This window comes from Myotis yumanensis, unplaced genomic scaffold (genome assembly GCF_028538775.1).
Source record: "Myotis yumanensis isolate MYYU_CA2020_CCGP unplaced genomic scaffold, mMyoYum1.0.hap1 SCAF_13, whole genome shotgun sequence".
Lineage (NCBI taxonomy): Eukaryota > Metazoa > Chordata > Mammalia > Chiroptera > Vespertilionidae > Myotis > Myotis yumanensis.
In genome coordinates, this window is record NW_027223764.1 from 26,153,978 (window position 1) to 26,181,261 (window position 27,284).

The following is a 27,284-nucleotide window of genomic DNA, read 5'->3' on the forward strand; positions in this document are numbered from 1 at the left end:
AGGAGGAGTGTGAGGTTGATGTATTTATTTTATTGATTCCTTTATGGTTAGATCCTGTGGACTAGCTGCTCTCCTTTACCCAAGACTCTCTACAGTTATTCTGTAGAAAGTTCCAGTAGCTGTTCTCTCCCATAGCCCCTCAGGCCTAGAGGTGGTAGTAGTGTCAGGGACTCTGCTGACCTTGTTAGATTTTATTAACACAGTCCTTACCTTTATAAGTAGTGTATTTGTTGAAGTCTCCCAAGTTTCCTAGTTCCTACTGGGACCTGGAATAATTAAGATACCTAGTAGACCAGAAGGAACTTATGTTTGCCAAGGCTCTAGCCCTACCCTTAATAAACAGAGGGGTCTTCAAATCGGGAAGTCTCAGACTCGGGAGGAGGCAACAGAATTAGTACAGGGTGTGCAAATCCACAAATACATGCAGCATTTTCAGCGGACAGAATATCTTACATAGTTATCATGATTGTTCAAATGTTTTGTAAGTGCCTCACTGATGCATAAAATAAAAAGGTGTATTTGAAAATAGTATGAAATTCATTTTAACTGCTGTCTTTATATATATTAACCAATAGGTAACTTGTATTAAAAATATAACTATTGCCATGTTTGGCTATGGAAATATTTAAAATGTGGGTGAATTCACACACAAAGAAAATTAGGCAGAGTTCTGGATTAATATGGCAGAGTCAGTAAATACTGTGCTTGACTCCTCCCATGACCACGTAAAAATTACAATTAAATTATAGAACAATCCACCTGGAGAATCATCTGAAGACTAGCTGAACAGAAGTCCTGTGACTAAGGATATAAAGAAGAGGCCACATAGAGTCTAGTAGGAGGGGTGGAGACGTGAAACAGGCTGGCCCCACACCCATGTGTGATGGTTGAGAATCAGGAGGGATATCTCAGCTGAGAAGCGAGGGGTGCCAGCCCCACACCAGAATCCTCAGCCTGGAGCACCAGTGTGAGGAAGAGGAGCCCTCACAACATCTGGGTGAGATGGAGGGCAGCTGGAACCCAGATGACCTCGTATAGGGCCAAGCACAGACTCATTGGCTCCAAGGCACTCACCCTGGGCTCTGGTAGAGGACAGAGGCTTGGGAGGCACCAGGGACAGAGAGGGAGAAACTGAGTTGTGTGGCTTCAGGGTGAGGGCTGGAGGGACAGCCGCCATTGTCCCTGTGTTCAGCCCTCCTCCCATGCAGCCAATTCTGAATCTGCATTTACCTAGTGATCTTTTGCTGGGGTCCAATCCCAGCAGGTCCAGGGGTCCCCAAAGGTGTGGACGGAGTCGGCGAAGAAGGAATGACACGAAGACAGCCTTCAGTTGATCAGCAGCCTAGTCAGGACCTATAGCCAGGATTTCCAGCCAAAGTTCTGGTCGGAGCTCTGGTTAGGAACTGATGAGGTTCTGATGTTTATTGTCTTGTTACATCCGTATTTATACCAGCCGATTTTAATCCTGTCAATTTCTATTACAAAGGTTAGGGGTTTCTTATCTCCATTCCAGGGAGTAAAGATTATGTACCTTAACTACCCGCCTGGCACTTAATTAAGGGGTTGTATCCCCTCCCTAACCTCAGGGAAAGATCCCCACCTGGAGAAACAACCTTTCTCGGAGAGGTGACCTTGGTTAAAACACATGGCGCTAAAGGGAGCAAACATATTAAGAACAGTATGCTATATATGCCAGGTCCATTGAAACATATGCTGTGCAGATGTTTCTTTCCTGCAGCGACTGTGTCAAGCAACAAGGATGGACCGGCTCCCGGCAATCTTTACTTACCCCACCCTGTTGACTCCCCGAGATCCTGCCCACCCAACTCACACACCGCCAGGGACTATTTCAATGTGAGGTAGCTAGCCTTGGCTCAAGCTATGGACTTTCAAAAAACAAAATAAAACAGAACTCTCAAAGGTCTGCACGCTCTAGGCAGGTAGTGGTTGGCCTCGACGTGCCTGGTGACGTTTGCTTAGTAGCCCCAGACTCAGCACTGGTTCCAAATATAAATCCACATTAACCTGGTGAACCCACTTGCCCCACCCTGGTGACTTCCTGAGATGCTGCCTCACCCAATTCGCATACTGCCTGAGGCTCTTTCGTCGGTTGAGCCTTATGGGCAGTGGGCAGGCAGCGGCAGGCCTCCAGGTGCCTGGTGCCATTAGCCGACCTGCACAGGCCTGGTACTGGTGGCAGCTGAACTTGGTTTGCAGTGTAACCTCTCCCATGCAACTCCAGGTCCTGCACAGGCAGCTACAGACTGTGGATCACTGTGTAGCTCCTACCAGGTGGCCCTGGGTTGGTCACAGGCATCCAAATTGAAGTAAAACTGTCATTATTTGCAGTTGACATGATATTATATATAGAGAACCCTAAAGATACCACAAGAAGACTATTAGAACTGATAAATGAATTCAGTCAAGTAGGAGGACGCAAAATTCATATTCAGAAATCAGTTGCATTTTTATACACTGATAATGAACTATCACAAAGAAAAATGAAGAAAATGATCCCATTTACAATCTCATCAAAAAATAAAAAAAATAAAATGTTTAGGAATAAATTTAACCAAGGTGGTAAAAGACCTGTACTTAGGCCCTCACCGGTTTGGCTCAGTGGATAGAGCATCGGCCTGCGGACTGAAGGGTCCTGCGTTCGATTCCAGTCAAGGGCATGTACCTTGGTTGCAGGCACATCCCCAGTAGGGGGTGTGCAGGAGGCAGCTGATTGATGTTTCTCTCTCATGGATGTTTCTGCCTCTCCATCCCTCTCCCTTCCTCTCTGTAAAAAATCAATAAAATATATATTTTTTTAAAAAGTACTTGTACTTGGGAAATTATACGATGTTGAAAGAAATTGAATAAGATACAGATAAATGGAACATATACTATGCTCATATGATAAAAATAATTAACATTGTTAAAATGTCTGTACTAGCCAAAAGAAAATATAAATTCAGTGAAATCCCTATCAAAATACCAACTTCATATTTCACAGAACTCAAACAAATAATCCAAAAATTTATATGGAACCACAAAGGACCCTGAATACCCATAGCAATCTTGAGAAAGAATAACAAAGTTGTAAGTATCATGCTACCAGATATCAAACTAAACTATAAGGTTATAGTAATCAAAACAGCATGGTACTGGTATAAAACCAGATATATAGATTAATGGAACAGAATAGAAAGCCCAGAAATAGATTCACGGCTATATGGTCAATTAAAATATGACAAAGGAGGCAAGACTATACAGTGGGATAAAGGCAATCTATTCAATAAGTGGTGTTGGGAAAATTAGACAGATACATTCAAAACAATATTAACTAAACCACCTTTTTACAACATATACAAGCCTAAACTAAAAATGGATTAAATACTCAAAGCCATAATAATGCTAGAAGAAAACATAGGCAGTAAAAATATTCTCTTAGTAATATTTTTTTTCTGATCTATCTCCTCGGGCAAGGGAAACAAAAGAAAAAAAATAAACAAATGGGACTAGATAAAACTAAAAAGTTTTTGCACAGCAAAGGAAACCATCAACAAAATGAAAGGCAACCTACTGACTGGGAGAAGATATTTGCCAATGGTACATTCAATAGGGGTTAATATTAAAAATTTATAAATAACTCAGACAACTTAACACAAAGAAAGACAGCCGGAAGGAAGGAAGAGAGGGAGAGAGGGAGGGAGGGAGGGAGGGAGGGAGGGAGGGAGGGAGGGAGGGAGGAAGGAAGGAAGGAAGGAAGGAAGGAAGGAAGGAAGGAAGGAAGGAAGGAAACAATCTAATTAAAAAATGGGCAGAGCACCTGAATAGATACTTCTCCAAAGAGGACATACAGATGGCCAATAGACATATGAAAAGAGGCTCAATGTCACTAATCATCAGAGAAATGCAAATTAAAATCACAATGAGATATCACTTCACACCTACTAGAATGATTATCATCAATAAGTGTTGGCAAGAATGTGGAGAAAAGGGAACCCTTGTGCACTGTTGGCGGAAATGCAGATTAGTGCAACCACTGTGGAAAACAGTGTGGCGGTTCCTCAAAAAATTAAAAATGGAACTGCCTTATGACCCAGCAATTTCATTTCTGGATATATATCTGAGGAAATTCAAAACACTAATTCAAAAGACTTTATGCACCCCTCCCTATGTTCATTGCAGCATTATTTACAATATCCAAGATAGAGAAGCAACCCAAGTGCCCATCAATAGACAAGTTGATAAAGAAGATGTAGTGCATATGCACAAGAGAATATTACCCAGCCATAAAAAGAATGAAATCTTACCATTTGCGACAACATTGGATGGACATACCGGTAGAGGGTATTATGCTGAGTAAAATAAATCAGACAGAGAAAAAAAATACCATAGGATTTCAGTTATATGAGGAATGTAAAGAAAAATATATATGAACATATGAAACAGACTCAGATACAGAGAACAGACTGATGGTTGGCAGAGGGGAGGGAGGTTGGGGAACTGGATGAAAAAGATGAAGAGATTAAGAAATACAAATTGGCAGTTACAGAGCAGTCACATGGATGTAAAGTACAGCATAAGGAATATAGTCAACACTGTAATCACTAGCATGGTGTCAAGTGGATACTAGAATTATCGGGAGATAATTTCATAAAATATATAGCTGTCTAACCACCACATTATATACCTGAAATGAACATAAAATAATATTGAATGTCAACTGTAACTGAAAAAAAGTTAGGAACTACTTCCAAGGCCTTTGTTGCTAAAAGTTCAGCAACCTTTTCCTTGGTCCCAAACTAGAAGGATGTGGAATGAACTGGTTCAGTCCTAACTATTTCAACTATCAGGATAGAGACAAAGATGACCACCCACATCTTGAAAGAATTTTTATAAAATGTTTCTAATTTTTTCATTTCCAGGACGAAATTCAGGTCCTCGGTCTTGCACAAAAGAGTCCATCACATTCTCAGCTTTGGCAACACCTTGTCCTTTGTGTGACCCGCTGTGCAGCTCAAGCAGTGAGCAATGTCGATGGAGTGCAAAAATAAACATCTCTAAGGGCCTGTGGAATTTGACGGCCTGTGCACGTGGGGCAGACGGTGGGCTGTGTGCCAGGCCCTGCAGGTGAGCCCTCCAGCAGTCCACACTCATTTTTAGCCACTTTGCAAACACGAGGAGAGAGGGCCAACCTGGCAGTAAAGCTCTGTTCCCAGGTTTGGCCTGGTCTGGGCCAGGGCCTGGCCAGGTCTCGGTGTACTCAGTGAGACTCCTTCGGGCGCTGTTACTCAGATGCTGGGAAGGCTGGCTAACCTGGTTTGACAGTGAATAAAAGGAACAAAGAAAGGCTGGCCAATTTCTTCCCTGCATTCCTCCTCAAGCTCCCTGGACCCCTTCCCTGTGTGATTTGGGAAATGGTCCGGCACTCGAGAATTGGAGGTTTCATTCACCAAATATTTATTGGCTGCCTGTTCTCTTTCGTGCCCTGTCCCAGGCACTGGAGACAGAGTGGCAATTAGGAGCATCACGGTGCCCGCCCTTAGGGGGCTCCCACTCTTCTCCCTCCACTCTCTCTCAGACTCCATTCTCCACAACACTCCGTGATGTGCGGGTTAACTGGAACCACTGGACAGACATATTTGGCTTGTTATATCCTCCCAGCTCAACAACGTGGCGGATCACACAGTGAGGAAAATGTGGTGGTGTAGACAGGCGGCACTGCTTTTCAAGAAAAGGCTCTCTATTGACTAACAAAAAGACTGTGAAATGCATGTCAGGCCCCAAGTGTTTCCTCTGCAGCCCAGAAACCTCGAATACAACATTGTTGGACCTAATAGCTCCATATGCTATAAAAATGCAAAATTAGAGTTGTGCAACGCCACTGAGTTAGACACAAACATTTATCACCACCCATTTTTTTGAGTGCCAGCTTTAGAGCAGACATTGTGCGGGGCACTGACTACATCCTATATTTTTTTTTTCAAAGTGGGCTTCAGCTCAGGTCTACCACTTCTTTTACATGTACTTCCAACTAAGAGAGAAAAGAACTCTGTTACTGCCGAGAACGGTAGCAGGTGGCAAGCTCCTGGCTATGAATTGTACTGTCAACAAACGATTAGGCTCAGAAGTACGCATTTTTCTGACGTTGCCTGGTCAGTGGCTCTGTGGATGAGGAGCCTACACGGTGGGAAAGAATCTTGCTTTCTACTCCCTCTGCCTCTTCTGTGAATCATGACTGGTACCTTTTCTCTCTCTCTGTAGACCAAATACCTTATAAATCACTCTGCCATTTATTCTTGGTCTTATGTAAAGTATTCGCGTCCCCAAAGCCTCATACACAATGTAGAAACTTTGGCAGCCTCGTTAGCAAAGGTCAATGCTTCATTTCAGTTTAGTGCCCAAAGGTCCCTGACAAACATCCAAAAATTTGTTGGAAGTCAGTAATTATTTACTCCTCCGTTACCAGGATCTGTTAGAGGACTAAGCAGAAAGAAACAGTGTTTTTTAAAAAGTGAAGCACTCATCTCCCTTTATTTAAGAATTATATATATACCAGAATGAGTTGCAGAATTCAATTATATTTTAGTGGTTGGATGTCAAAATCCAATAAACTTGAGGCTGATTAGTAAAATGAAGAATTGCATGACAGTAACATGCTTGTTTTGCTTAGTTTTAGGTATCCTATCAACTCAATAAAAGGCTTTTCCATGTTTGTGTACCACCAGGTGAGTTAATTATTCACAGGAATGCTCAGGCTATAATTCTAGGGGCACTGCAGGCTGCTGTCCGGCCCCTGCATGTCTTCTGACATAAATCTGCTAAAGGACCTGTCTTGAAAGAAACTCAGAGGAGGTGGTTTATGAGAAGTTACACCCCTGTGCTAACCTTGCGGGCTCCCCATCACAGGAATAGGTGCTTGAGCTGTGGCATTGCTTGGATGGCTTATTGATGTGCCCAGTAACAATTTTGAAATCTGGAGGGCAGATGGGCCAGTGCCCTGTCCAAGGGCAGCCAGAGCTGTTCGACTCCATTCGGATTCAGATGCAGCGATGTCAGGCGGGTCCCTTCACTTCTCTGAGCTTCAGCTTCATCATCGTGAAAGGGGGAAAGCAGTGCCCATCTCTGTGGCTGGTGAGGCTCCAGCCCAGATATTCATGAGGAAGTATGAATAATACTACTGCGTACAGTTGCTTTCAGAGAAGCCGTCTCCCCACCCTGGAATCCTGGGAGGACGTTCCTTGCTCTGTGGTATTACCCAGGTTGACTCTAACTCACAACAGACCTTTGTTCCTTATGCTGTCACCATAGCCACGCTTGGGAGTGTTTTCCATCTTTCATTTGGACTTACTCCATTGCATTTTTTTTTTTTGAGAGATCCTCACAAATTGGTTCTTAACTTATAAAATCTGGGAATGCCCAAGAGAGGCTGCTCAACTAAAACAAATGAAAATGGAATCGGGGAACAGCCGAGGCAAAGTAAAAATTAATGATGCTTAATATTTTTGTAAAGAGGACTTAAGAAAGATGGCGGCATAGGTAAACACCGGAGACTGCTGCCGCAAACAACCACTTCAAAAATACAACTAAAAGACGGAACAGACATCACCCAGAACCACAGGAAAGCTGGCTGAGGAGAGACTCTTCAACTAGAAGGAAAGAGAACAGCAAACCGAGGCTCAGAGGAGGTGCAGTGTGGAAAATACAAAGTTACGGAGGTGTGCGCGCAAAGCAGGCTGGTGGCTGAGGGCGCGGTTGTCGTTTTCAGTCGGGAGGGAGTCTCAGACTCTGGGCTCCAGATCCGGGCGAGTCTCTAGGGACTCAGACTCAGACGGGAGAAGCAGGATTGTCCGGCATCAGTTGGAATCTGAGGGCAGCTTTCTCTCCGAGGTTTGCAGCGGCTGCCGGGGTTCTGAGAAGCAGAGCCTCTGGAAACGGGACTGAGAGCAGCCATAACTGCTCTCTCCACCCGCCCTGTTGAGCCCGCCCCGCCCAAGCCCTGCGCAGAGCCATTTGCCGGATAGCCTCAGGCAAAGGCTAGATTAGCACCTCTCCAGAGGACAGAAGTTTTCCACACAGCTGATTCTCACAGCCAGTCAGCCTGGTGGTCAAATCCCTCTAGTATTAACTACAACAATCAAGGCTTAACTAGAACAAGACTGTGCACAAAGACCACAAGGGAATGCACCAAGAAAGCATAAAAAATGCGGAGACAAAAAAACATGACAGAAATGGAGGATATAGAGCTAAAAAACGCAATTTTGAGGGCTTGCAAGAAACTTGAGGAGAGCCTCACAAAAACTAATGAGACCCTCGATGCTACGATAAAGAAACTAGAAATTAAGCATACACGACTGAAATAAAGAATATTATACCCAATAGCAGACCAGAGGAGCGCAAGAATCAAGCCAAAGATTTGAAATTCGAAGAAGCAAAAAACACCCAACCGGAAAAGCAAAAGGAAAAAAGAATCCGAAAATACAAAGATAGTGTAAGGAGCCTCTGGGACAGCTTCAAGTGCACTAATATCAGAATTATTGGGGTGCCAGAAGATGAGAGACAGCAAGATATTGAAAACCTATTTGAAGAAATAATGACAGAAAACTTCCCCCACTTGGTGAAAGAAATGGACTTACAGGTCCAAGAAGCGCAGAGAACCCCAAACAAAAGGAATCCAAAGAGGACCACACCAAGACACATCATCATTAAAATGCCAAGAGCAAAAGACAAAGAGAGAATCTTAAAAGTAGCAAGAGAAAGAGACTCAATTACCTACAAGGGAATACCCATACGACTGTCAGCTGATTTCTCAACAGAAACTGTGCAGGCCAGAAAGGAATGGCAAGAAATATTCAAAGTGCTGAATACCAAGAACCTACAACCAAGAGTACTTTATCCAGCAAAGCTATCATTCAGAATTGAAGGTCAGATAAAGAGCTTCACAGATAAGGAAAAGCTAAAGGAGTTCATCACCACTAAACCAGTATTATACGAAATGCTGAAAGGTATCCTTTAAGAAGAGGAAGAAGAAAAAGGTAAAGATACAAATTGTGATGCATCTATCAACAAGTGAATCTAAGAATCAAGTGAATAAATAATCTGATGTACAGAATGAACTGGTGATTATAATGAATCAGGGACATAAAAAGGGAATGGACAGACTATTCTTGCGGGGGAAAGGGGAATGGGAGATGCGGGAAGAGACTGGACAAAAATCGTGCACCTATGGATGAGGACAGTGGGTGGGGAGTGAGGGCGGAGGGTGGGGCGGGAACTGGGAGGAGGGGAGTTATGGGGGGGAAAAAAAAGAGGAACAAATGTAATCTGAACAATAAAGATTTAATTAAAAAAATATTTTTGTAAAGAAACAGAGCATTTTATTTTGCCGAGGGTTTTTACCCACAGTGTGCCCTCTAGGAATAATTACCTGCCTTTCATTGTGCAGTCTTAATAAATGATGTGGTCATTTTTAGCCCTTGAGAAGCTATACAAAGAAGAAATGTGTGTTTAGATTTACACTGCAAGAGTAGAACTGAAATATCTGTTTAAGAAAGTTATGTGTAAAATGGGATTGAATACCATTTTGAAAGTGAATCATAATTATACCAGCCTAGTTATATTTCTTTTTGCATATTCAGCCTATTCTTTGTGACAGTTATAAGTATACAACTTTTACGTGGTTTTTGCATAGCTTCTCTTACAAGATACACACAATGTTAGAGACTTCTTTTTTGCTCTACCATTGCATCATAAATATTTTTCCATATTATATTATATTCTTGTGTATAATTTTAAACAATTGTATACTATTCCATTTGTTTAATGTGCCATAACTCTTTAAACACTTGCCAATTGTTGAGCACTTAAGTTGTTTCTATTTTATATATTGTTCATAATACAACTTTTTTTTTTTTGGTCTGGTCTATAGCATTGAGCTTCTCTTAAATTGTTTCCTTAGGATAACTTCTTAGAAATGAGGTCATTGTTCTAAGACTATGAATAACTTTCTAATTCTATTTCATCACACTGTTCAAAGGGCAGTTGCACAGTGCTGCCTGTTTCAGCAGTCTTTAATAGCACTGGAAGCACTAAGCCAGGCTGGTCTCATACTGGACATTTATGGGTAGGTGGATTTAGAGTTTTGAGTTGGAAAATAGTTTATTTATTTATTTATTTATTTTTTTTTTAGGCATAGAGGATTTATTGATTTTACTATTAATTTTGAGGTGAGGTGCAAGTTTTTAATAAATTTTCTTTATCAGGTTGAAGAATTTCCCCTCTACTTCTTAGCTTTCTGAAATGCTCACTGTAAATGAGTGTTAATTTTGTGAAATGTCTTTTTTTTAACCTATTAAGATTATATAATTTTCCTACTTAATTCTGGAAGTAGGAAAATTGATTGATTTTCAAATGTTAAATGAATCTTAAATCCTGGAAGAAAACATCACTAGGTCATGATGTATTGTCTATTTTATATGTTACTAGGTTTGATTAGCTCATATTTTGTTAAAGATTTTGCTTCTATGCTCATTAGGCAATATCAGTTAATGGTGTTCCTTTATGTTTGGTTTTATGAGGGCCCTCAGCCATTCTGCTTGGGGAAGGAATGATGGAGTAAAGGCAAGCTGTTCCTATTACCCACTTGAATTTCTCCAAACTATTTTATTTTTCTTCTTTGGTGTGCTGGAACTTTTCCTCTGAAAACCTGTACTTCTGGCTCTCTCATTTGTGGGTGATTGTCTAAGACAGTGTTTTCCAGGAGATCCCAGGTTACAGCCAAGATGGGCTAGAGCTGGTTCATGAACCACTGCAGATCCCCAGGCAGGACTGAGTTATCTCTGCCTATTACCCAATGCATGGGTGGGTGAGACTCTTCCAGGGTCCCTCAGCTCCCTCAAATGCACTTTTGTCTATGTGTAGATGCCAAAATTTTGTTGTTGTGGGAGGGGAACAAATATGAGGGACATCTTATTCCACCATGATGCTGATAACACTGAATTTTTTACTCCAGGTACTTGTATATATCAATGCTAGAAGTCCCATTTTATTATTTAAAAGAAATATCTTCCAGTTTCCTTTAAATCCTCGAGTATAATTATAATAGGTGTTTTATAGTCCTTATCTGCTAATCCCATAATCCCTGTCGTTTTGGAATCTCTTTATTGCCCCCACCTCCCTTTCTTTTTCTGGTATCAGTCAAAGAATTGTGCCTCTTAGCATGTCTGGCAATTTTGGTTTGGATGCTGGACATTATGACTTTTCGTGGTTGAACGTTTGCATTTTGTTTTCTTCCTTTAAATATCCTTAAGTTTTGTTAGACAATGAAGTTCCTCCAGGATCTGCTTTATTTTTTTTGAGGTTTGCCTTCAGGCTTTGTTAGCACTTTTCACAGTGGCTTCTGCTCTAATTCTATTTAGTCCTGGTACTAAATAACTTATTAACTTATTACTTATTAACTGGTAATAAGTAAGGCATGACTCTTCTGGGGTCTCTAGTGAATGTCTTTTTTTTTTAATTTAGTCTTTTTTTAAAATTTTTTATTGCTTAAAGTATTACAAAGGGTATTACATATGTGTCCTTTTTTCCTCCGCCCTTGACAATCCCCTGGCCTCCCCTACCCCCCAGTGTCTTATGTCCATTGGTTATGCTTATATGCATGCATACAAGTCCTTCGGTTGATCTCTTACCCCCCTGTCTCCTGCCCCACAACCCTCCCCGGCCTTCCCGCTGCAGTTTGACAATCAGTTTGAGGCAGCTCTGCCTCTGTATCTATTATTGTTCAAAAGTTTATAATGGTCTCCATTATCCATGAATGAGTCAGATCATGTGGTATTTTTCCTTCATTGACTGGCTTATTTCACTTAGCATAATGCTCTCCAGTTTCATCCATGCCGTTGCAAATGGTAAGAGTTCCTTGTTTTTTACAGCAGCATAGTATTCCATCGTGAAGATGTACCACAGTTTTCTAATCCATTCATCTACTGATGGGCACTTAGGCTGTTTCCAGATCTTAGCTATGGTGAATTGTGCTGCTATGAACATATGGGTGCATATATCCTTTCTGATTGGTGTTTCTGGTTTCTTGGGATATATTCCTAGAAATGGGATCACAGGGTCAAATGGGAGTTCCATTTTTAGTTTTTTGAGGAAACTCCATACTGTCTTCCAAAGTGGCTGCACCAGTCTGCATTCCCACCAGCAGTGCACGAGTGTTCCTTTTTCTCCACATCCTCTCCAGCACTTGTCGTTTGTTGATTTGTTGATGATAGCCAGTCTGACAAGTGTGAGATGGTACCTCATTGTTGTTTTGATTTGCATCTCTCGGATGATTAGTGACTTTGAACATGTTTTCCTATGTCTCTTGGCTTTCTGAATGTCCTCTTTTGAAAGGTGTCTATTTAGGTCCTTTGCCCATTTTTTGATTGGATTGTTTATCTTCCTTTTGTTAAATTGTATGAGTTCCCTATAAATTTTGGAGATTAGGCCCTTATCAGATATGACACTGGCAAATATGTTTTCCCATGCAGTGGGTTTTCTCGTTGTTTTGTTGATGGTTTCTTTTGCTGTGCAGAAGCTTTTTATTTTGATGTAGTCCCATTTGTTCATTTTCTCTTTAGTTTCAAGTGCCCTAGGAGCTGTATCAGTGAAGAAATTGTTTCGGCATATGTCTGAGATTTTGTTGCCTTTGGATTCCTCTAGAATTTTTATGGTTTCCTGTCGTACATTTAAGTCCTTTATCCATTTTGAGTTTCTTTTTGTGTATGGTGTAAGTTGGTGGTCTAGTTTCATTTTCTTGCATATATCTGTCCAATTTTCCCAACACCATTTATTGAAGAGACTATCTTGGCTCCATTGAATGTTCTTTCCTCCTTTGTCAAATATTAATTGAGCATATTGGTTCGGGCCGATTTCTGGATTCTCTATTCTATTCCATTGATCTATATGCCTGTTCTTGTGCCAGTACCAGGCAGTTTTGAGAACAGTGGCTTTGTAATACATCTTGATATCTGGTATTGAGATCCCACCTACTTTCTTCTTTCTCAGGATTGCTGCAGCTATTCTGGGTCTTTTTTTATTCCAGATGAATTTTTGGAGAGTTCGTTCTAGATCTGTGAAGTATGCCGTTGGTATTTTAATGGGAAGTGCGTTGAATTTATAGATTGCTTTGGGTAGTATGGACATTTTAATGATGTTGATTCTACCAATCCATGAACACGGTATGTTCTTCCATCTGTTTATGTCTTCCTCTATCTCTGTTTTCAACGTCCTATAGTTTTCTCAGAAGAGGTCTTTTACCTCTTTAGTTAAGTTTATTCCTAGGTAGCTTAATTTTTTGGTGCGATGGTAAATGGGATTGTTTTTATAATCTCTCTTTCTGAAAGTTCACTATTGGTGTATAGAAATGCCTCAGATTTCTTGGGGTTAATTTGTATCCTGCTACATTGCCAAATTCATGTATTAAGTCTAGTAGCTTTTTGATGGAGTCTCTAGGGTTTTGTATGTATAATATCATGTCGTCTGCAAATAAGGACAGTTTTACTTCCTCTTTTCCAATTTGGATGCCTTTTATTTGTTCTTCTTGCCTAATTGCAATGGCTAATATTTCCAGTACTATGTTGAACAGGAGTGGTGAGAGTGGGCATCCCTGTCTTGTTCCTGTTCTTAGGGGAAATGGTGTTAGTTTTTGTCCATTGAGTATGATGTTGGCGTGGGCCTGTCATATATGGCTTTTATTATGTTGAGGTATGATCCTTCTACTCCCACCTTGCTGAGAGTTTTTATCAAAAATGGGTGTTGGATTTTGTCGAATGCTTTTTCTGCATCAATTGATATAACCATGTGGTTTTTTTCTTTCAATTTGTTTATGTGATGTATCATGTTTATTGATTTGCGGATATTGTACCATCCTTGCATCCCTGGAATAAATCCTGCTTGGTCATGGTGTATGATCTTTCTGATGTACTGCTGGATCCGATTTGCTAAGATTTTGTTGAGGATTTTGGCATCTATGTTCATAAGGGATATTGGCCTGTAATTCTCTTTCATTGTGTTGTCTTTACCTGGTTTTGGTATTAGGGTGATGCTGGCTTCATAGAATGAGCTTGGAAGTGTTCCTTCCTCTTGAATTTTTTGTAGTAGTCTGAGGAGGATAGGTTTTAGCTCTTCCTTGAATGTTTGGTAAAACTCCCCTGTGAAGCCGTCTGGTCCTGGGCTTTTGTTTGCTGGAAGCTTTTTGATGACTGCTTCAATTTCTTCCATAGTTATTGGCCTATTAAGATTTTTAGATTCTTCCTGATTGAGTTTTGGAATGTTGTATTTTTCTAGGAATTTGTCCATTTCCTCCAGGTTGTCTAGTTTGTTGGAGTAGAGCTGTCCATAGTATTTTTTAACAATCATTTGTATTTCTGTGGGGTCTGTTGTTATTTCGCCTCTATCATTTCTGATTTTGTTGATTTGGGTCCTCTCTCTTTGCTTCTTGGTGAGCCTGGCTAGAGGTTTGTCAATCTTGTTTATCCTTTCAAAGAACCAGCTCTTGGTTTCATTGATTTTCTGTATTATTTTTTTGGTCTCTATGTCATTTATTTCTGCTCTAATCTTTATTATCTCCTTCCTTCTGCTCGCTCTGGGGTTTTCTTGTTGCTCTCTTTCTAATTCTTTGAGTTGAAGAGTTAGATGATTTACTACCATTTTTTCTTGTTTTTTTGAGATAGGCCTGTAGAGCTATAAACTTCCCTCTCAGGACTGCTTTCATTGTGTCCCATAGGTTTTGGATTGTTGTATTTTCATTGTCATTAGTTTCCAGGATGTTTTTAATTTCTTCTTTGATGTCATTGGTAACCCAATCAATATTTAATAACGTGCTATTCAGCTTCCAAGTGTTTTAGTATTTTGGATTGTTGTTATTGTAGTTTATTTCTAATATTATGCCATCGTGGTCTGAGAAGATGCTTTTTATGATTTCAATCTTCTTGAATTTGTGGAGACTTTGCTTGTGACCCAATATGTGGTCTATTTTTGAATCTGTCCCATGAGCACTTGAGTAGAATGTATATTCCGCGGCTTTGGGGTGAAGTGTTCTGAAGATGTCTATTAAGTCCATCTGATCTAGTGAGTCATTTAGGATTGCTGTTTCTTTGCTTATTGTTTGTCTAGAGGACTTATCCAGTGATGTCAGTGGTGTATTAAAGTCCCCTACTATGATTGTATTGTTGTCGATCTCTCCTTTGATATCTTCCAGGAGTTTTTTTTTTTTTTTATGTATTTGGGTGCTCCTGCATTGGGTGCATATATGTTTACCAGGGTTATATCTTCTTGTTGTATTGATCCCTTTAGTATTATGAAGTGGCCTTCCTTACCTCTTGTGATGGCCTTCACTTTGAGGTCTATTTTGTCCGATATAAGTATTGCTACCCCAGCTTTCTTTTCCTTTCCATTTGCCTGAAAGATATTTTTCCATCCCTTCACTTTCAGTCTGTGTGAGTCCCTTCTAATGAGGTGGGTCTCTTGTAGACAGCAGATGTATGGGTCATGTTTTTTTTATCCATTCAGCCACTCGATGTCTTTTGGTTGGAGCATTTAGTCTGTTTACGTTTAAAGTTATTATTGAAAGGTACTTGTTTGTAGCCATTTCTTTTTTTGTGTGGCTGTTTTCTTTCTGAGCTTTTTATTTCTTCTTTTTACACCAGTCCCTTTAGCATTTCTTGCATTGCTGGCTTGGTGGTGATAAACTCCCTTTCTAGTGAATGTCTTGAGCATTTAAAAAGTTCTCTCCTCTTTGACTGATAGGAATTCCACTATCTCCCAACCCTGTGTGAACTCTGGGAATTGTTTAGCTTCTAGTTTTTTAGATACTACATTTTTGCTAGTTTTCTAGAATTCTACTTAACACATGACCAGAATTAAATTCAAAGACTTGAAGGGATCTTTATGAAGATTTCTAGAACTTTCTTTTTTCTGGATGGTTCCCTGGTATGCTGTCCTGCAAATTTCAGGTCCTTGGGCCTCCCCAACTTTTTATCTATGTTCTTTTCACTTGAGTAAGATAGTTTTACTTGATTTTTCCCTACCTATGCTCTAGTCTGGAAATTGCTTCCAAATAAAAAGCTGAGGTAATCATAAGGCTGATCTTGATTCTCTTCCCTCAGGCATCACAGTTCTGCTCTGTTACATATAGTTTCTGTAGTGTTATGGTTGTTTATGCAGGCACGAAGATACTGTACCAGATACTTCTATATGAAAGAAGTTATTTTCATTAAGTTTAAGATAAAAACTTAATCCTCAGAAGGTTATTGGAAGCTCTGCGTTTATGATGAGGATATTTTGACTGTTGGACCATGTAATAGAATGGGTGATTGATTTCATTATCCTCCTTCATAAAAGCTATTATCTGTAGAACCTTTCTTTTGGGCATCTTACTTTGAAATTCAAGTTTCCAGAATTCAGATCTCTTTTTGGTTAAATGTTTCCAGAAGATAAACTTTCCATTTTTTCTCTAAGGGCAGCTCAACTATTCTCCAATTTTATTTTATTTTATTTTATTTTTTTGCTATTTAACCATATTCTGAGGATAGTTTTCTCTTAATTTTTTATATCTTCAGAATTAGTTTTTTCATTCATTTTTATATCTTTTTAGTTAGTTTCTTTATTTTTTTTTTTTGCTCTCCTAAACTTTTTTCTTTTTTTTTTTTTTTTTAGTTTTATTGCTTAAAGTATTACAAAGGGTATTACATATGTCTCCTTTTTCCCCCACCCTTGACAATCCCCTGGCCTCCCCCCCCCCCCCCCCCCCCCAGTGTCTTATGACCATTGGTTATGCTTATATGCATGCATATAAGTCCTTCAGTTGATCTCTTACCCCCCCTCCTTCTGCCCCGCTACCCTCCCCGGCCTTCCCGCTGCAGTTTGACAGTCTGTTTGAGGCAGCTCTGCCTCGGTATCTATTTTTGTTCAAAAGTTTATAATGGTCTTTATTAGTTGGAAAATAGTTTAACCTTGGGGGTTATTTTAATGGAAAAACCCATGAAGAGATCAGGACAGAAGTTTCTAAGCTTCGGCTTTTTAAAAAATATACATTTTTATTGATTTCAGAGAGGAAGGGAGAGGGAGAGAAAGATGGAAACATCAATGATGAGAGAGAATCATTGATCGGCTGCCTCCTGCACGCCCCCTACTAGGGATCGAGCCCACAACTTGGGCATGTGCCCTTGACTGGAATCGAACCCGGGACCCTTCAGTCTGCAGGCTGACGCTCTATCAACTGAGCCAAACCAGCTAGGGCAGCTTTGGCTTTTTAACTTGTATAATCGATTCTGTCATTTCATGACACTTGACACCTAATTGTGTCTAATTGGTGAGTTATTCTTTTGTGTGCAGGTGTAAGTAGAAGCTTGAATGCTATTCCTGTTGAATTGTGAGAGAGAGTGCTAGATCTAAAACATACCATAAACACAAAGAGATAGGAAACAGCCCAGCCATTGTGGTTCAGTGGATTGAGTGTTGTCCCATGTACCAAGAGATCACTGACTCCATTCCCAATTAGAGCACATACTTGTGTTGTGGACTCGATCCCCGGCAGAGGGCATGCAGGAGGCAGCCAATCAAGGTTTCTCTCTCATTGATGTATCTGTCTTTCCCTCTCCCTTCCTCTCTTTCCAAAAATATAAATAAAAACATATTTAATTAAAAAAAGAGATAAGAAATACAGAGGCTCAAATATAACTGATGCTTATTTTATCTTTCTTCTGACAGTGAGAGGTATGTGAAACCCAGAGCTAGAGAGGCAGCCTTCTCCAAAGAGTCTTCTGGGGACCCAGGATCCTTCTATCCTGTGGTTCCGCCAGCCCCAGGACGATGTCCTGGTCTGTGTGGTTGAAGTTCTTGTCTCCACATCATGTTCCAGTCTGTGGGAAAGGGGGTTGTGGACGTCCTGGGAAAGCGCCCTTGTCTTTGATCTGATGAGCCAGCAGTGTTACCTATTACTTTTTCTTGCATCCCTTTCATCAAGACTAAAACAACATTGTTATCCCTACCTCCAGGAAAGGCTAGGGAAAATGGCATCAAATTGGGTGCATGTGGTTTGGCTAAAATTCGAGAGGATCTACTATGAAAGAGAAGGCGGAGGGGCTCCAAGGACACTAATGCTCTTTGCCCCAGTCCAATATTCTTAGTTACAAATAATCATATGTAACAGGAAAGTATTAATCATCTTTGCCCACTGAAAAATCAACCGTTGGAGATGTCAATAAATTATAAATATGTCCTGATTTTGGTTTTAGATGGCCCACAGTGACCCATGTGCCAGGTAGCATTCTATGCCAATCTTGAATGCCAACAGGAAGTCACGGGACAGTAAACTCTTCCAGGATCATAACTGGGCTGTTGGAGTAACGTGGAAAAGAAGAAAAAAAGAATCAAAACCATGACAAAAGTAAATAGAGCCCGGTCCACCTCCCCACCGGATGGAGGCTGGGGCTGGATGATTGTGGCTGGCTGTTTCCTCGTCACCATCTGTACCCGGGCAGTAACCAGGTTAGTGGCATTTTCTTCTTGATTTATTAAGATGATCTGGTTATTTTTGTTGTTGTTGTTCTAAGTCTGCTTTGTTCTATTTCTGAACCTGCCATTGTGAAAATGTGTGTGTGTGTGTGTGTATTTTCTTTGCTCAGACATCTTTTTCTTTGTGAGGAATGTGATTTTCTGACACTTAAAAAAGTTCTGCATTGTGGTAGAATAATATCTGACACATAAACCTGAAGTGTTAGGACATTTTTAGACCAAATATTGTGGCTATTCCAGCCACCTGTCTTCATACACAGCTCATCCCAGAAAGGAAAAACATATTAGGCTAAAATAGTCCTTGAAAACCTCTTGACTTACTAGTTACTGAGCCCTTCGAAGCTTAAAACCTTCATTTAAGTTCTTTCGCTTCATATTGCATTTGGCTGTGTGTTTGGTGGTGGAGGCTGAGGTCTAGGTTGAAGACGAGAGCAGCAGCATAAATACATGGATTCTCTCCTTATTTACTCATATCTCCTTCTCTCTCTTTTTATTTTTCACATGTTTATATTCGGAGAAAGTTTCTTTTTTGGTTTTTAAATTTTGTTTTTAATTATAGTTTACATTCAATATTGTGTTGTATTAGTTTGAGGTGCACAGCATAAAAAATATGGGCTGCTTCACGAATTTACATGTCATCCTTGCACAGGGGCCATGCTAATCCCCTCTGTATTGTTCCAATCTTAGTATTTGTGCTGCTGAAGTGAGCACCTCTCTCTCTTTTTCTTTTATCCCAGGGCATAGAGTTGAAAGTGCTTAAGTTAAACGTGTACACACTGAGACTCATTAGAACAAATACATACTGGAAATCTGCAGGTGCCAGCTCTTTCCTCTACAGGTGCTCCCATTCAAATTGCACTCTGTTCTCCTCTGGCAGCTCACCCATGGCAGCAAAAGAAAGCAGTTTGCACTAATAACTTTATTTGATGGCATCCTATATAATAAAAGCATAATATGCAAATCGACCAAATGGCGGAACGACCAGTCACTATGACGTGCACTGACCACCAGGGGGCAGACGCTCAACTCAGGAGCTGCACCCTGATAGTCAGTATGCTCCCACAGGGGGAGTGCCACTCAGCCAGAAGCTGGACTCACGGCTGGCAAGCTCAGCAGTGGTGGCAGGAGCCTCTCCAGCCTCTGCTGCAGGAGCGCGGTAAGGAGCAACAGGTCCCAGACTGTGAGAGCCCCAGACTGTGAGAGGGATGTCTGACTGCAAGAGGGATGTCTAAGCCGGCAGGCGGACATCCCCCAAGGGGTCTCAGACTGCGAGAGGGTACAGGCCGTGCTGAGGGACCCCCCGCCCCAACCAGTTCACGAATCTTGTGCACTGGGCCTCTAGTCATTAATAAAAGCATTGATGTTACCTTCATAACAAACACATAATGCAGGAAAGAAGCAGGATGTTTGTTTTTGCCACAATAAAGGCTGATTAATTATGTGTCGTAATACACTGTAGATTTGCTTAAGATTATACAGCTGGGGTTGAGTTTGATATTGCATCCACTGTATTATGGATCTTGTGTTTGGGGTGTGAGGAGGTCATAGAGTTAAAAGGAATCTCTTGTCTCTTGGTTCTTACGTGTGGAAGCTCCCATCATCCTACGATGGGAAAGTTCTGGAAGTGAGCTCAGTGCTTCATAAGAAGGGCTGCTGGAAGCCAGGAGAGAGGATTGTGGCTGGCAGCAAAGGCCTGCTATCTGAGGTTCCTGGGAGAGGCGGAGGGGAGGATACCTGAGCAGAATAAGCTCAGAGGAAGAAAAGTGTGAAGACTCAGCCAGATCAGAATCTAAATGTCATGAACCAGGAAGCAGCCAAGAGAACTGGAGATGGACAAGGAAAGTAGCCTGCAGGGTGATTTGTCAGTTCAGAGAACCAGTGCCTGTCGGGCAATTAAATTTTTCTCCCCCCCCCCCCCCCCGGCCCCAGTTTTACTGAGAAATAATTGACGTACATCACTGTATAAGTTTAAGGCATACAGCATGATGGTTTTATTTCCATATATTGTGAAATGATGACAACACTTTCAGCTAGCACCCACTTCTCATAGAGATACAATTAAAAAAAGGAAAAATAGGAAAATCAGATTTTCTCCTTGTGATGAGAATTCTTTAGGATTTACTTTTTAAACAACTTCCCTATATCATACAGCAGTGTTAGCTATAGTCATCATGTTGTACATTACATCCCTAGTACCTGTTTATTGTATAACTGGAAGTTGTACCTTTTAACCACCATCCTCCACCTACCCTTTCCCCCACTTTCCACCTCTGGTAACTACAAGGCTAATCCCTTTTTCTATTAGTTTGGTTTTTGTTTGTTTGTTTTTAAGATTCCAAATAGTGAGATCATACAGTATTTGTCTTTCCCTTTCTGACTTGTTTCACCTAGCATATGCCTTTAAGGTCCATTCATGTCACAAATGATAGGATTTCTTAACTTTTTTATGGCTGAATAATATTCCATTATATATATGTATGTATATATACTTCCTTATCCATTCATCTGTTGATGGACACAGATTGGTTGCATGTGCATGTCTTAGCTATTGTAAATAATGCTGCTATGAATATGGGGTTGCTGATAACTCTTTAAGCTAGTGTTTTTATTTCCTTAGGATATATTCCAAGCAGTGGAATAGCTGGATCACATGGTAGTTCTGTTTTTAATATTGTGAGGATCCTCCATATTATTTTCCATAGTGGCTGTATCAGTTTATAATTCCACCAACAGTGCACAAGGGTTCCCCTTTCTCCAGCATTTTTTTATCGCTTGTATGTGGCCATTTTAACTGTGTGAGTAATATCTCATTGTGGTTTTAATTTGCATTTCCCTAATGACTAGTGATGTTGAGCATGTTTTCATGTATCTGTTCACCTTTTGCATATCTTCTTTGGTGAAATGTCTACTTAGGTCCTTTGCCCATTTTTAAATTGGGTTATTTGTTTTTTTTTACTATTGAGTTGAATGAATTATTTATGTTTTAGATGTTAATCCTTTATCAGATATATGATTTGCAAATATTTTTCCCCATTTCATGAGTTGTCTTTTCACTTTGCTGATGTCTTCTTTTGCTGTGCAGAGCTTTTTAGTTTGATATAGTCCCTCTTGTTTGATTTTTATTTTGTTGTTTGTGCTTTAGGTGCCATATAAAAAAAGAATCATTACCAACACTCATGTCAAGGAGCTTTATCCTTATGTTTTATGCTAGGAATTTCATGATTTCAGGTCTTACATTTAAGTCTCTCATCCATTTCAGGTTAAATTTTTTGTGAGTGATATGGGTTCATTTTCTTTTTCTTTTTTTCATTCTTATACATGTGAATATCCAATTATCCCAGCACCATTGAACAGACTGTCTTTTCTCCATTGAGTATTCTTGGCTCCCTTGTCAATTATTAGTTGACCATATATGCTTAGGTTTATTTCTGGGCTCTCAATTCTATTCTATTGATCTATTTGTCCATTTTTATGCCAGCACCATACTGTTTTGATGATTATAGCTTTATAGTATAGCTTGAAATCAGGAAGTGTGATACTTTCTGTTTTGTTTTTCTTTCTCAAGATTCTTTGCTATTCGGAGTTCTTGTAATTAACCATTTTTCAAAATAAAAATTTCTTTGTCTCTTTGTCTTCATCTCCATCTCTGTCTCTGTATGCCTCCCCCACCTCTGTGTGTGTATATCCATATGTTTCTGATTATATAAGAAAGCATGTTCATTGTAAAATAACTCAAAATGCAGAATAAAATTAAAAATGAAATAATTTATTATCTCACAATTCACATATAATGACTGGGTAGTTTTTAGTTTATATGTTTTCAGGTGTTTTTTTAATTTACATAAATATGTATTTATAAAAATAAGCCCTTACTATACAAACTATTTTGTAAATTGCTTTTTAATTTAACATTATATTGTGAATTTATTTCCAAATCAAAACAGATCAAACCATCATTTTTAATCCTTAATATTATTATTATTAGAGAGAGTGAAAGGGAGGGGAAGAACAAAAGAGGGAGAAACATTGATGTAAGAGAGACACTTGGATTGGTTGCTTCCTGCACGTACCCCTGACCAGCCTACAGTTGAGGTACATGCCTTTGATTGGAATTGAACAGGAAACCCTTCAGTCTGCAGCTGACACTCTAACCACGGAGACAACCGTGGCAATATTTCATTTTTTGGTATTCCAAAATTTATTTAACCAATCCCTTATTAATGGACAAAGAGGTTGGTTATAATGTTTGACTATTATGAAGAGTTCTCCAGAATATTTTTTATGTGTATCTAATTTCATCTTCTTCATCGGCATCTGTTTATTACCTTTGGTTAAAATCTAGACATGAGCCCTGGCTGAGTGGTTCAGTTGGCTGGAGCGTTGTCCTTTACACGGAAAGGTTACCAGTTTTAATTCCTAATCAGGGCATATACCCAGGTTGTGAGTTTGATCCCCAGTATGGAGAGCAACCGATTGATGTTTCTCTCTCTCCCTCTAAAATCAATAAAAACATATTTATGAGTGAGGATAAAAAACTCCCGAAAACCTAGAAATGCAATTGCTGGGTGATATATAACTCTTTATTGTTAAACTAGAGGCCCGATGCACAAAATTCGTGCGAGGGCTTTGGCCCTTGCTGCTGCAGTGGCCACCTTTGCCTCGGCCCCCGCCCGCCACAGCTTTGTCCTGTATAATTAGCATATTATACTTTTATTATTATAGATTTTAATTTATATAACAACCTCTTACATGTTACAGATGTAAGTTAAATATTAAGATGAATAAAAGTACATGTTTTTGACCTGCCATCTTTTTCATAAGATCTTCCCTACAGCAGTGATCTTCATATCTACTTGGCTTCAGCAGCCCCTCCAGTGAATGAACACTTGTTCTTATCCTTTAGAATGGCTCAATGGTCAGCTTCTGATTTCCCACTTATTATGGTCCAGCAGAGTATCACTGAAAACCAATTTAAACCCATGGAATAGTTGATGGAACTAAAACTTTAAGCTCTGATTCAAATTCATGTTCATTCTTTTTTGTTTGTTTTTTTGTATAACATACTTGCACTGTATTTTTCAGATGTATTTCAGTTTTTTTTATGGAGTTCCAGACATACTTCACTCAGGATTATGCACAAACAGCGTGGATCCATTCCATTGTAGACTGTATGACCATGCTCTGTGGTAAGTATCACTTACCAAGGATAGACAGCTACTACCTACTGGCAAATTGTACATGACAATGACCTTCTACTGCCTTTGATTACCAATTTTTCTTAGTAGAAAGACTATGGTAAAAATTGGCTAAGATGAAAAGAAAAGGTCGATCCTACCTTCAGCCAAACCCAGCCAGACATGCTCTTGGAATTAATGGTCTTGGCTGATGTCAGATGGAACAGGCAGTGAATAACTGAGAAGGACACATCCCATTTGGTTCTTCTATATGAAGAGGACTTGGGCATCATAGGACTTACCTGATTTTGGAAGTAGCTAGCCATACAGTGTATACGTGGCTTCTTCCAAATGCTGTCATCCCTTCATTCTCCAGTCCTGTAAGTCCTTGGATAGCACCGTGAGCCATTTCTATAGGATCCCCTTAAGTGAGTGCACACAATATGTGCATTGTTTCTCAAGTCTTGTTTTCATTCCATTTCCTTCCCAGAGATTTCAAACTTTGTCTCATAGATTTCATCACTTTTCATGCATAAATCTTCATTCTTAAGAGAAGGAATAGGGAAGGATAGGATGGTGCAATCCTGAGATAAATACATTCACCATAGCTGTCATTTCATTCAATATATAGGGTAAGTAGAGTGTTCTCAAAATAAATGGAACCTCTCACTCCATATATTTAGTAAAGGAAAGCTAACTTTGAAGGTGTATTTTTTTAAAAAAAATTCAAACCAAAGTTGTTCAATTAGTGGCTTAGAGAGTTTCTGAGATTGAGTCAAATTGATAGAACCCATTTGCAGGCTAGACCCATTTAATCCTCTTATTGAGATGAATCCTGAGTATTTTAGAAAATTGCTCTTTCCAGGCCATGTCTTTGTGGTAAAGGGAAATATTATATTATTTAGTAACTTACAAATGATGTCACCTGATTCCATTCTAGGTACTAGTTCATATTTATTTTTTTAATGTACATACTCAGGAATCAATTCAATTATTCTGAAATTTATTTCCTTGGTTAGAAGGAATTTGAGAGCAAACCCGAAAGGCAGGTTTCAGGGGAAGGCTAAATTGACTCTTTCTACCAATAACACTGGAAGGTCTTAAGGGATAAAAAAAATATATATATCTCTGGGTTTTCTATCTTGTGTGTATATATTTTATTTATTTATTTATTTATTTATTTGCTGGTGAGACAATCACTGGGTCTTCAGGGTCACATTAGTCACAGTGTTTGTATAAGCAAGTCAAGAGAGCAATGTTTGTCTTTCTCAAAGGATACAGGTGGCTCATTTCCCTCACTGTTATCTTTTGGAGACTATTCATAATCCCCAAAAGAGAAATAAATGAACTTGAGTGACCAATATGGTCACAATGACCACATGAGACATTGAGCCAAAGTAGGGTCATGTTAGCATGACCTTAAGTATGCAGCATATTTAAATTCCATGCAAGGACTCAAGGCCTGTTGTACCCAATTGCTTACCTGGCAACATTGGTTGAGTACAGAGGATGAACAAGAGGCTGCAGAATCACATCTAAGACGCTCTTTGGGGACATAACTGCCCTATAATAAACAGAGAAGTTAACAGTTTTCATTGAATTTGGTTAAAATGTTGTCACTTTTCCAATAACCGTAGCAGCAGCTGTCGGGAAAATTAGACATACTTTTAGGAGATTTGCTCATTCCTGTTCTCCAGAGGTTCTGTATACAGTCAGCCACTGTATTAACTGGATAGCAGACATCAATCAGGCTGATGACTGATTCTGTCATGTACATTTGAATCGGGCCTAAATTTCAACCTGATCAATAAAAAAATTATACCCCACTGGTACTCAGAGAACTGGCTCTTCGGATCTCGTTACTAGAAGTACTGGTGTCAGCATGAATTGTTCCTTAGAAAGGAATTCACATGCGTTCCTTACCCATCCTCCCTGCCATCAGAAGCCAGAGCAGCCGTGGGCAAACTACGGCCCGCGGGCCGGATCCGGCCCATTTGAAATGAATAAAACTAAAAAAAAAAAAAGACCGTACCCTTTTATGTAATGATGTTTACTTTGAATTTATATTAGTTCACACAAACACTCCGTCCATGCTTTTGTTCTGGCCCTCCAGTCCAGTTTAAGAACCCATTGTGGCCCTGGAGTCAAAAAGTTTGCCCACCCCTGAGCCAGAGGAATAGTGATATAACCCTGAACTTGGTATCAGGTGCTCTGAGCTACACTTCTTGGTGATCTTGGGCATGTCATATTCCCTTGGGCTACAATTTCTCATTGGTCTCTCCTAGCTTTAATTAATATTTTATAAACCTGGAAATTGGCACAATGCTGACACATTGTTAAACCACAAATAGAGTGAGGGCAACCAAAATGTCACCATGGGTGTGAGCATCTTCTTAGATTTTTCTGGGTGTCAATTTCTCATCCAGAGATCTCCTAAAGCCTGAATACAGTGCCAGATTGTGACATTTGTCTATCATCTCTCTCCCTGGCCTTTTCCTGTGGAACACTGTGTGACTATGGGCAAGTCAGTTTCTCTCTCCTCAGTTTCCAAATCTGTAGAATGAGTTTGTAGGGTTGAGGGTGCAGGGGGAGGGACGCTTGATGCTTTAAAGGTCGGTCGTTCTCTACTCTGCCAATGCAACACCCCAGCCTTTTCACCGTGCCCCCAAGGCCTTTCTGTTGACCTTATTTATTTTTGTTTTTGAAGCTCCTCTTGGGAGTGTTGTCAGTAACCATTTATCCTGTCAAGTGGGAATCATGCTGGGTGGCTTGCTTGCATCTACTGGTCTCATCCTGGGCTCCTTTGCCACCAGTCTGAAGCATCTCTACCTCACTCTGGGAGTTCTTACAGGTAAGGACAACTGTACCACTTGTCTCACCCCACCCCATTCAGGGGTTGTCATCCAATCAACAGAACAATAATTCATGAATTATTCACTTTGTTAGATGCATAATTTAGCTGACCTAGCCTATGTCTAGCTACCTAGCAGTTAAAACAAAAGAGCTGGAAGTGCAATTTATTGTGCAACTGTAATGAAAATGTACCACCACTTTAATTCAGCCACACGATAAAAGTAACTGCTGGCTTTCCCTTTGGCAGAGGTAGATGGCTGAGATTCTGTACGAAGAAGCCATGAGCTATGAGCCAGGGCAACATACATTTCCAGCAGTGATCATTCTCCCAATATCTTTGACATTAAAATACTATCTGCAGTTGACTCGAGTCACCCCTGCTTTAAAGTGAATATGATTGTCCAATAAATGGGGGTTTCCAATTTAAAAAAGAAAGCCCCTGTTGAGAATATTCTCATACTTCACATTTTCTCTCCACTTTATGGATGTACACTTTAGGGCAGTGGTTCTCAACCTTCTGGCCCTTTAAATACAGTTCCTCATGTTGTGACCTAATTATAAAATTATTTTCGTTGCTACTTCATAACTGTAATGTTGCTACTGTTATGAATCGTAATATAAATATCTGATATGCAGGATGGTCTTAGGCGACCCCTGTGAAAGGATCATTTGACCGCCAAAAGGGTCGTGACCCACAGGTTGAGAACC

At 40.0% G+C, this 27,284-nt stretch overlaps 1 protein-coding gene and 1 non-coding gene across 4 annotated transcripts in view; one reads left to right on the forward strand and one right to left on the reverse strand.

Moving 5' to 3' along the window:
* Window positions 1–27,284, forward strand: part of SLC16A12 (solute carrier family 16 member 12) — a 71,351-nt gene that overhangs the window by 33,662 nt on the left and 10,405 nt on the right. The window contains exons 2-5 of one of the 3 annotated variants that reach the window (XM_070432732.1): window positions 4,920–5,124; window positions 18,270–18,522; window positions 23,632–23,735; window positions 26,431–26,574. In XM_070432732.1, coding sequence (XP_070288833.1) covers window positions 18,413–18,522; window positions 23,632–23,735; window positions 26,431–26,574 — 358 coding nt within the window. In that variant the 5' untranslated portion in view covers window positions 4,920–5,124; window positions 18,270–18,412. Of the gene's footprint in view, window positions 1–4,919; window positions 5,125–9,982; window positions 10,118–18,269; window positions 18,523–23,631; window positions 23,736–26,430; window positions 26,575–27,284 lie in introns of those variants that run through there. The other 2 variants (XM_070432734.1, XM_070432733.1) reach the window with 2 other exon arrangements.
* LOC139022264 (U6 spliceosomal RNA) lies at window positions 19,154–19,260 on the reverse strand. The gene has a single exon (XR_011473647.1). It is a non-coding gene; the product is annotated as a U6 spliceosomal RNA (small nuclear RNA).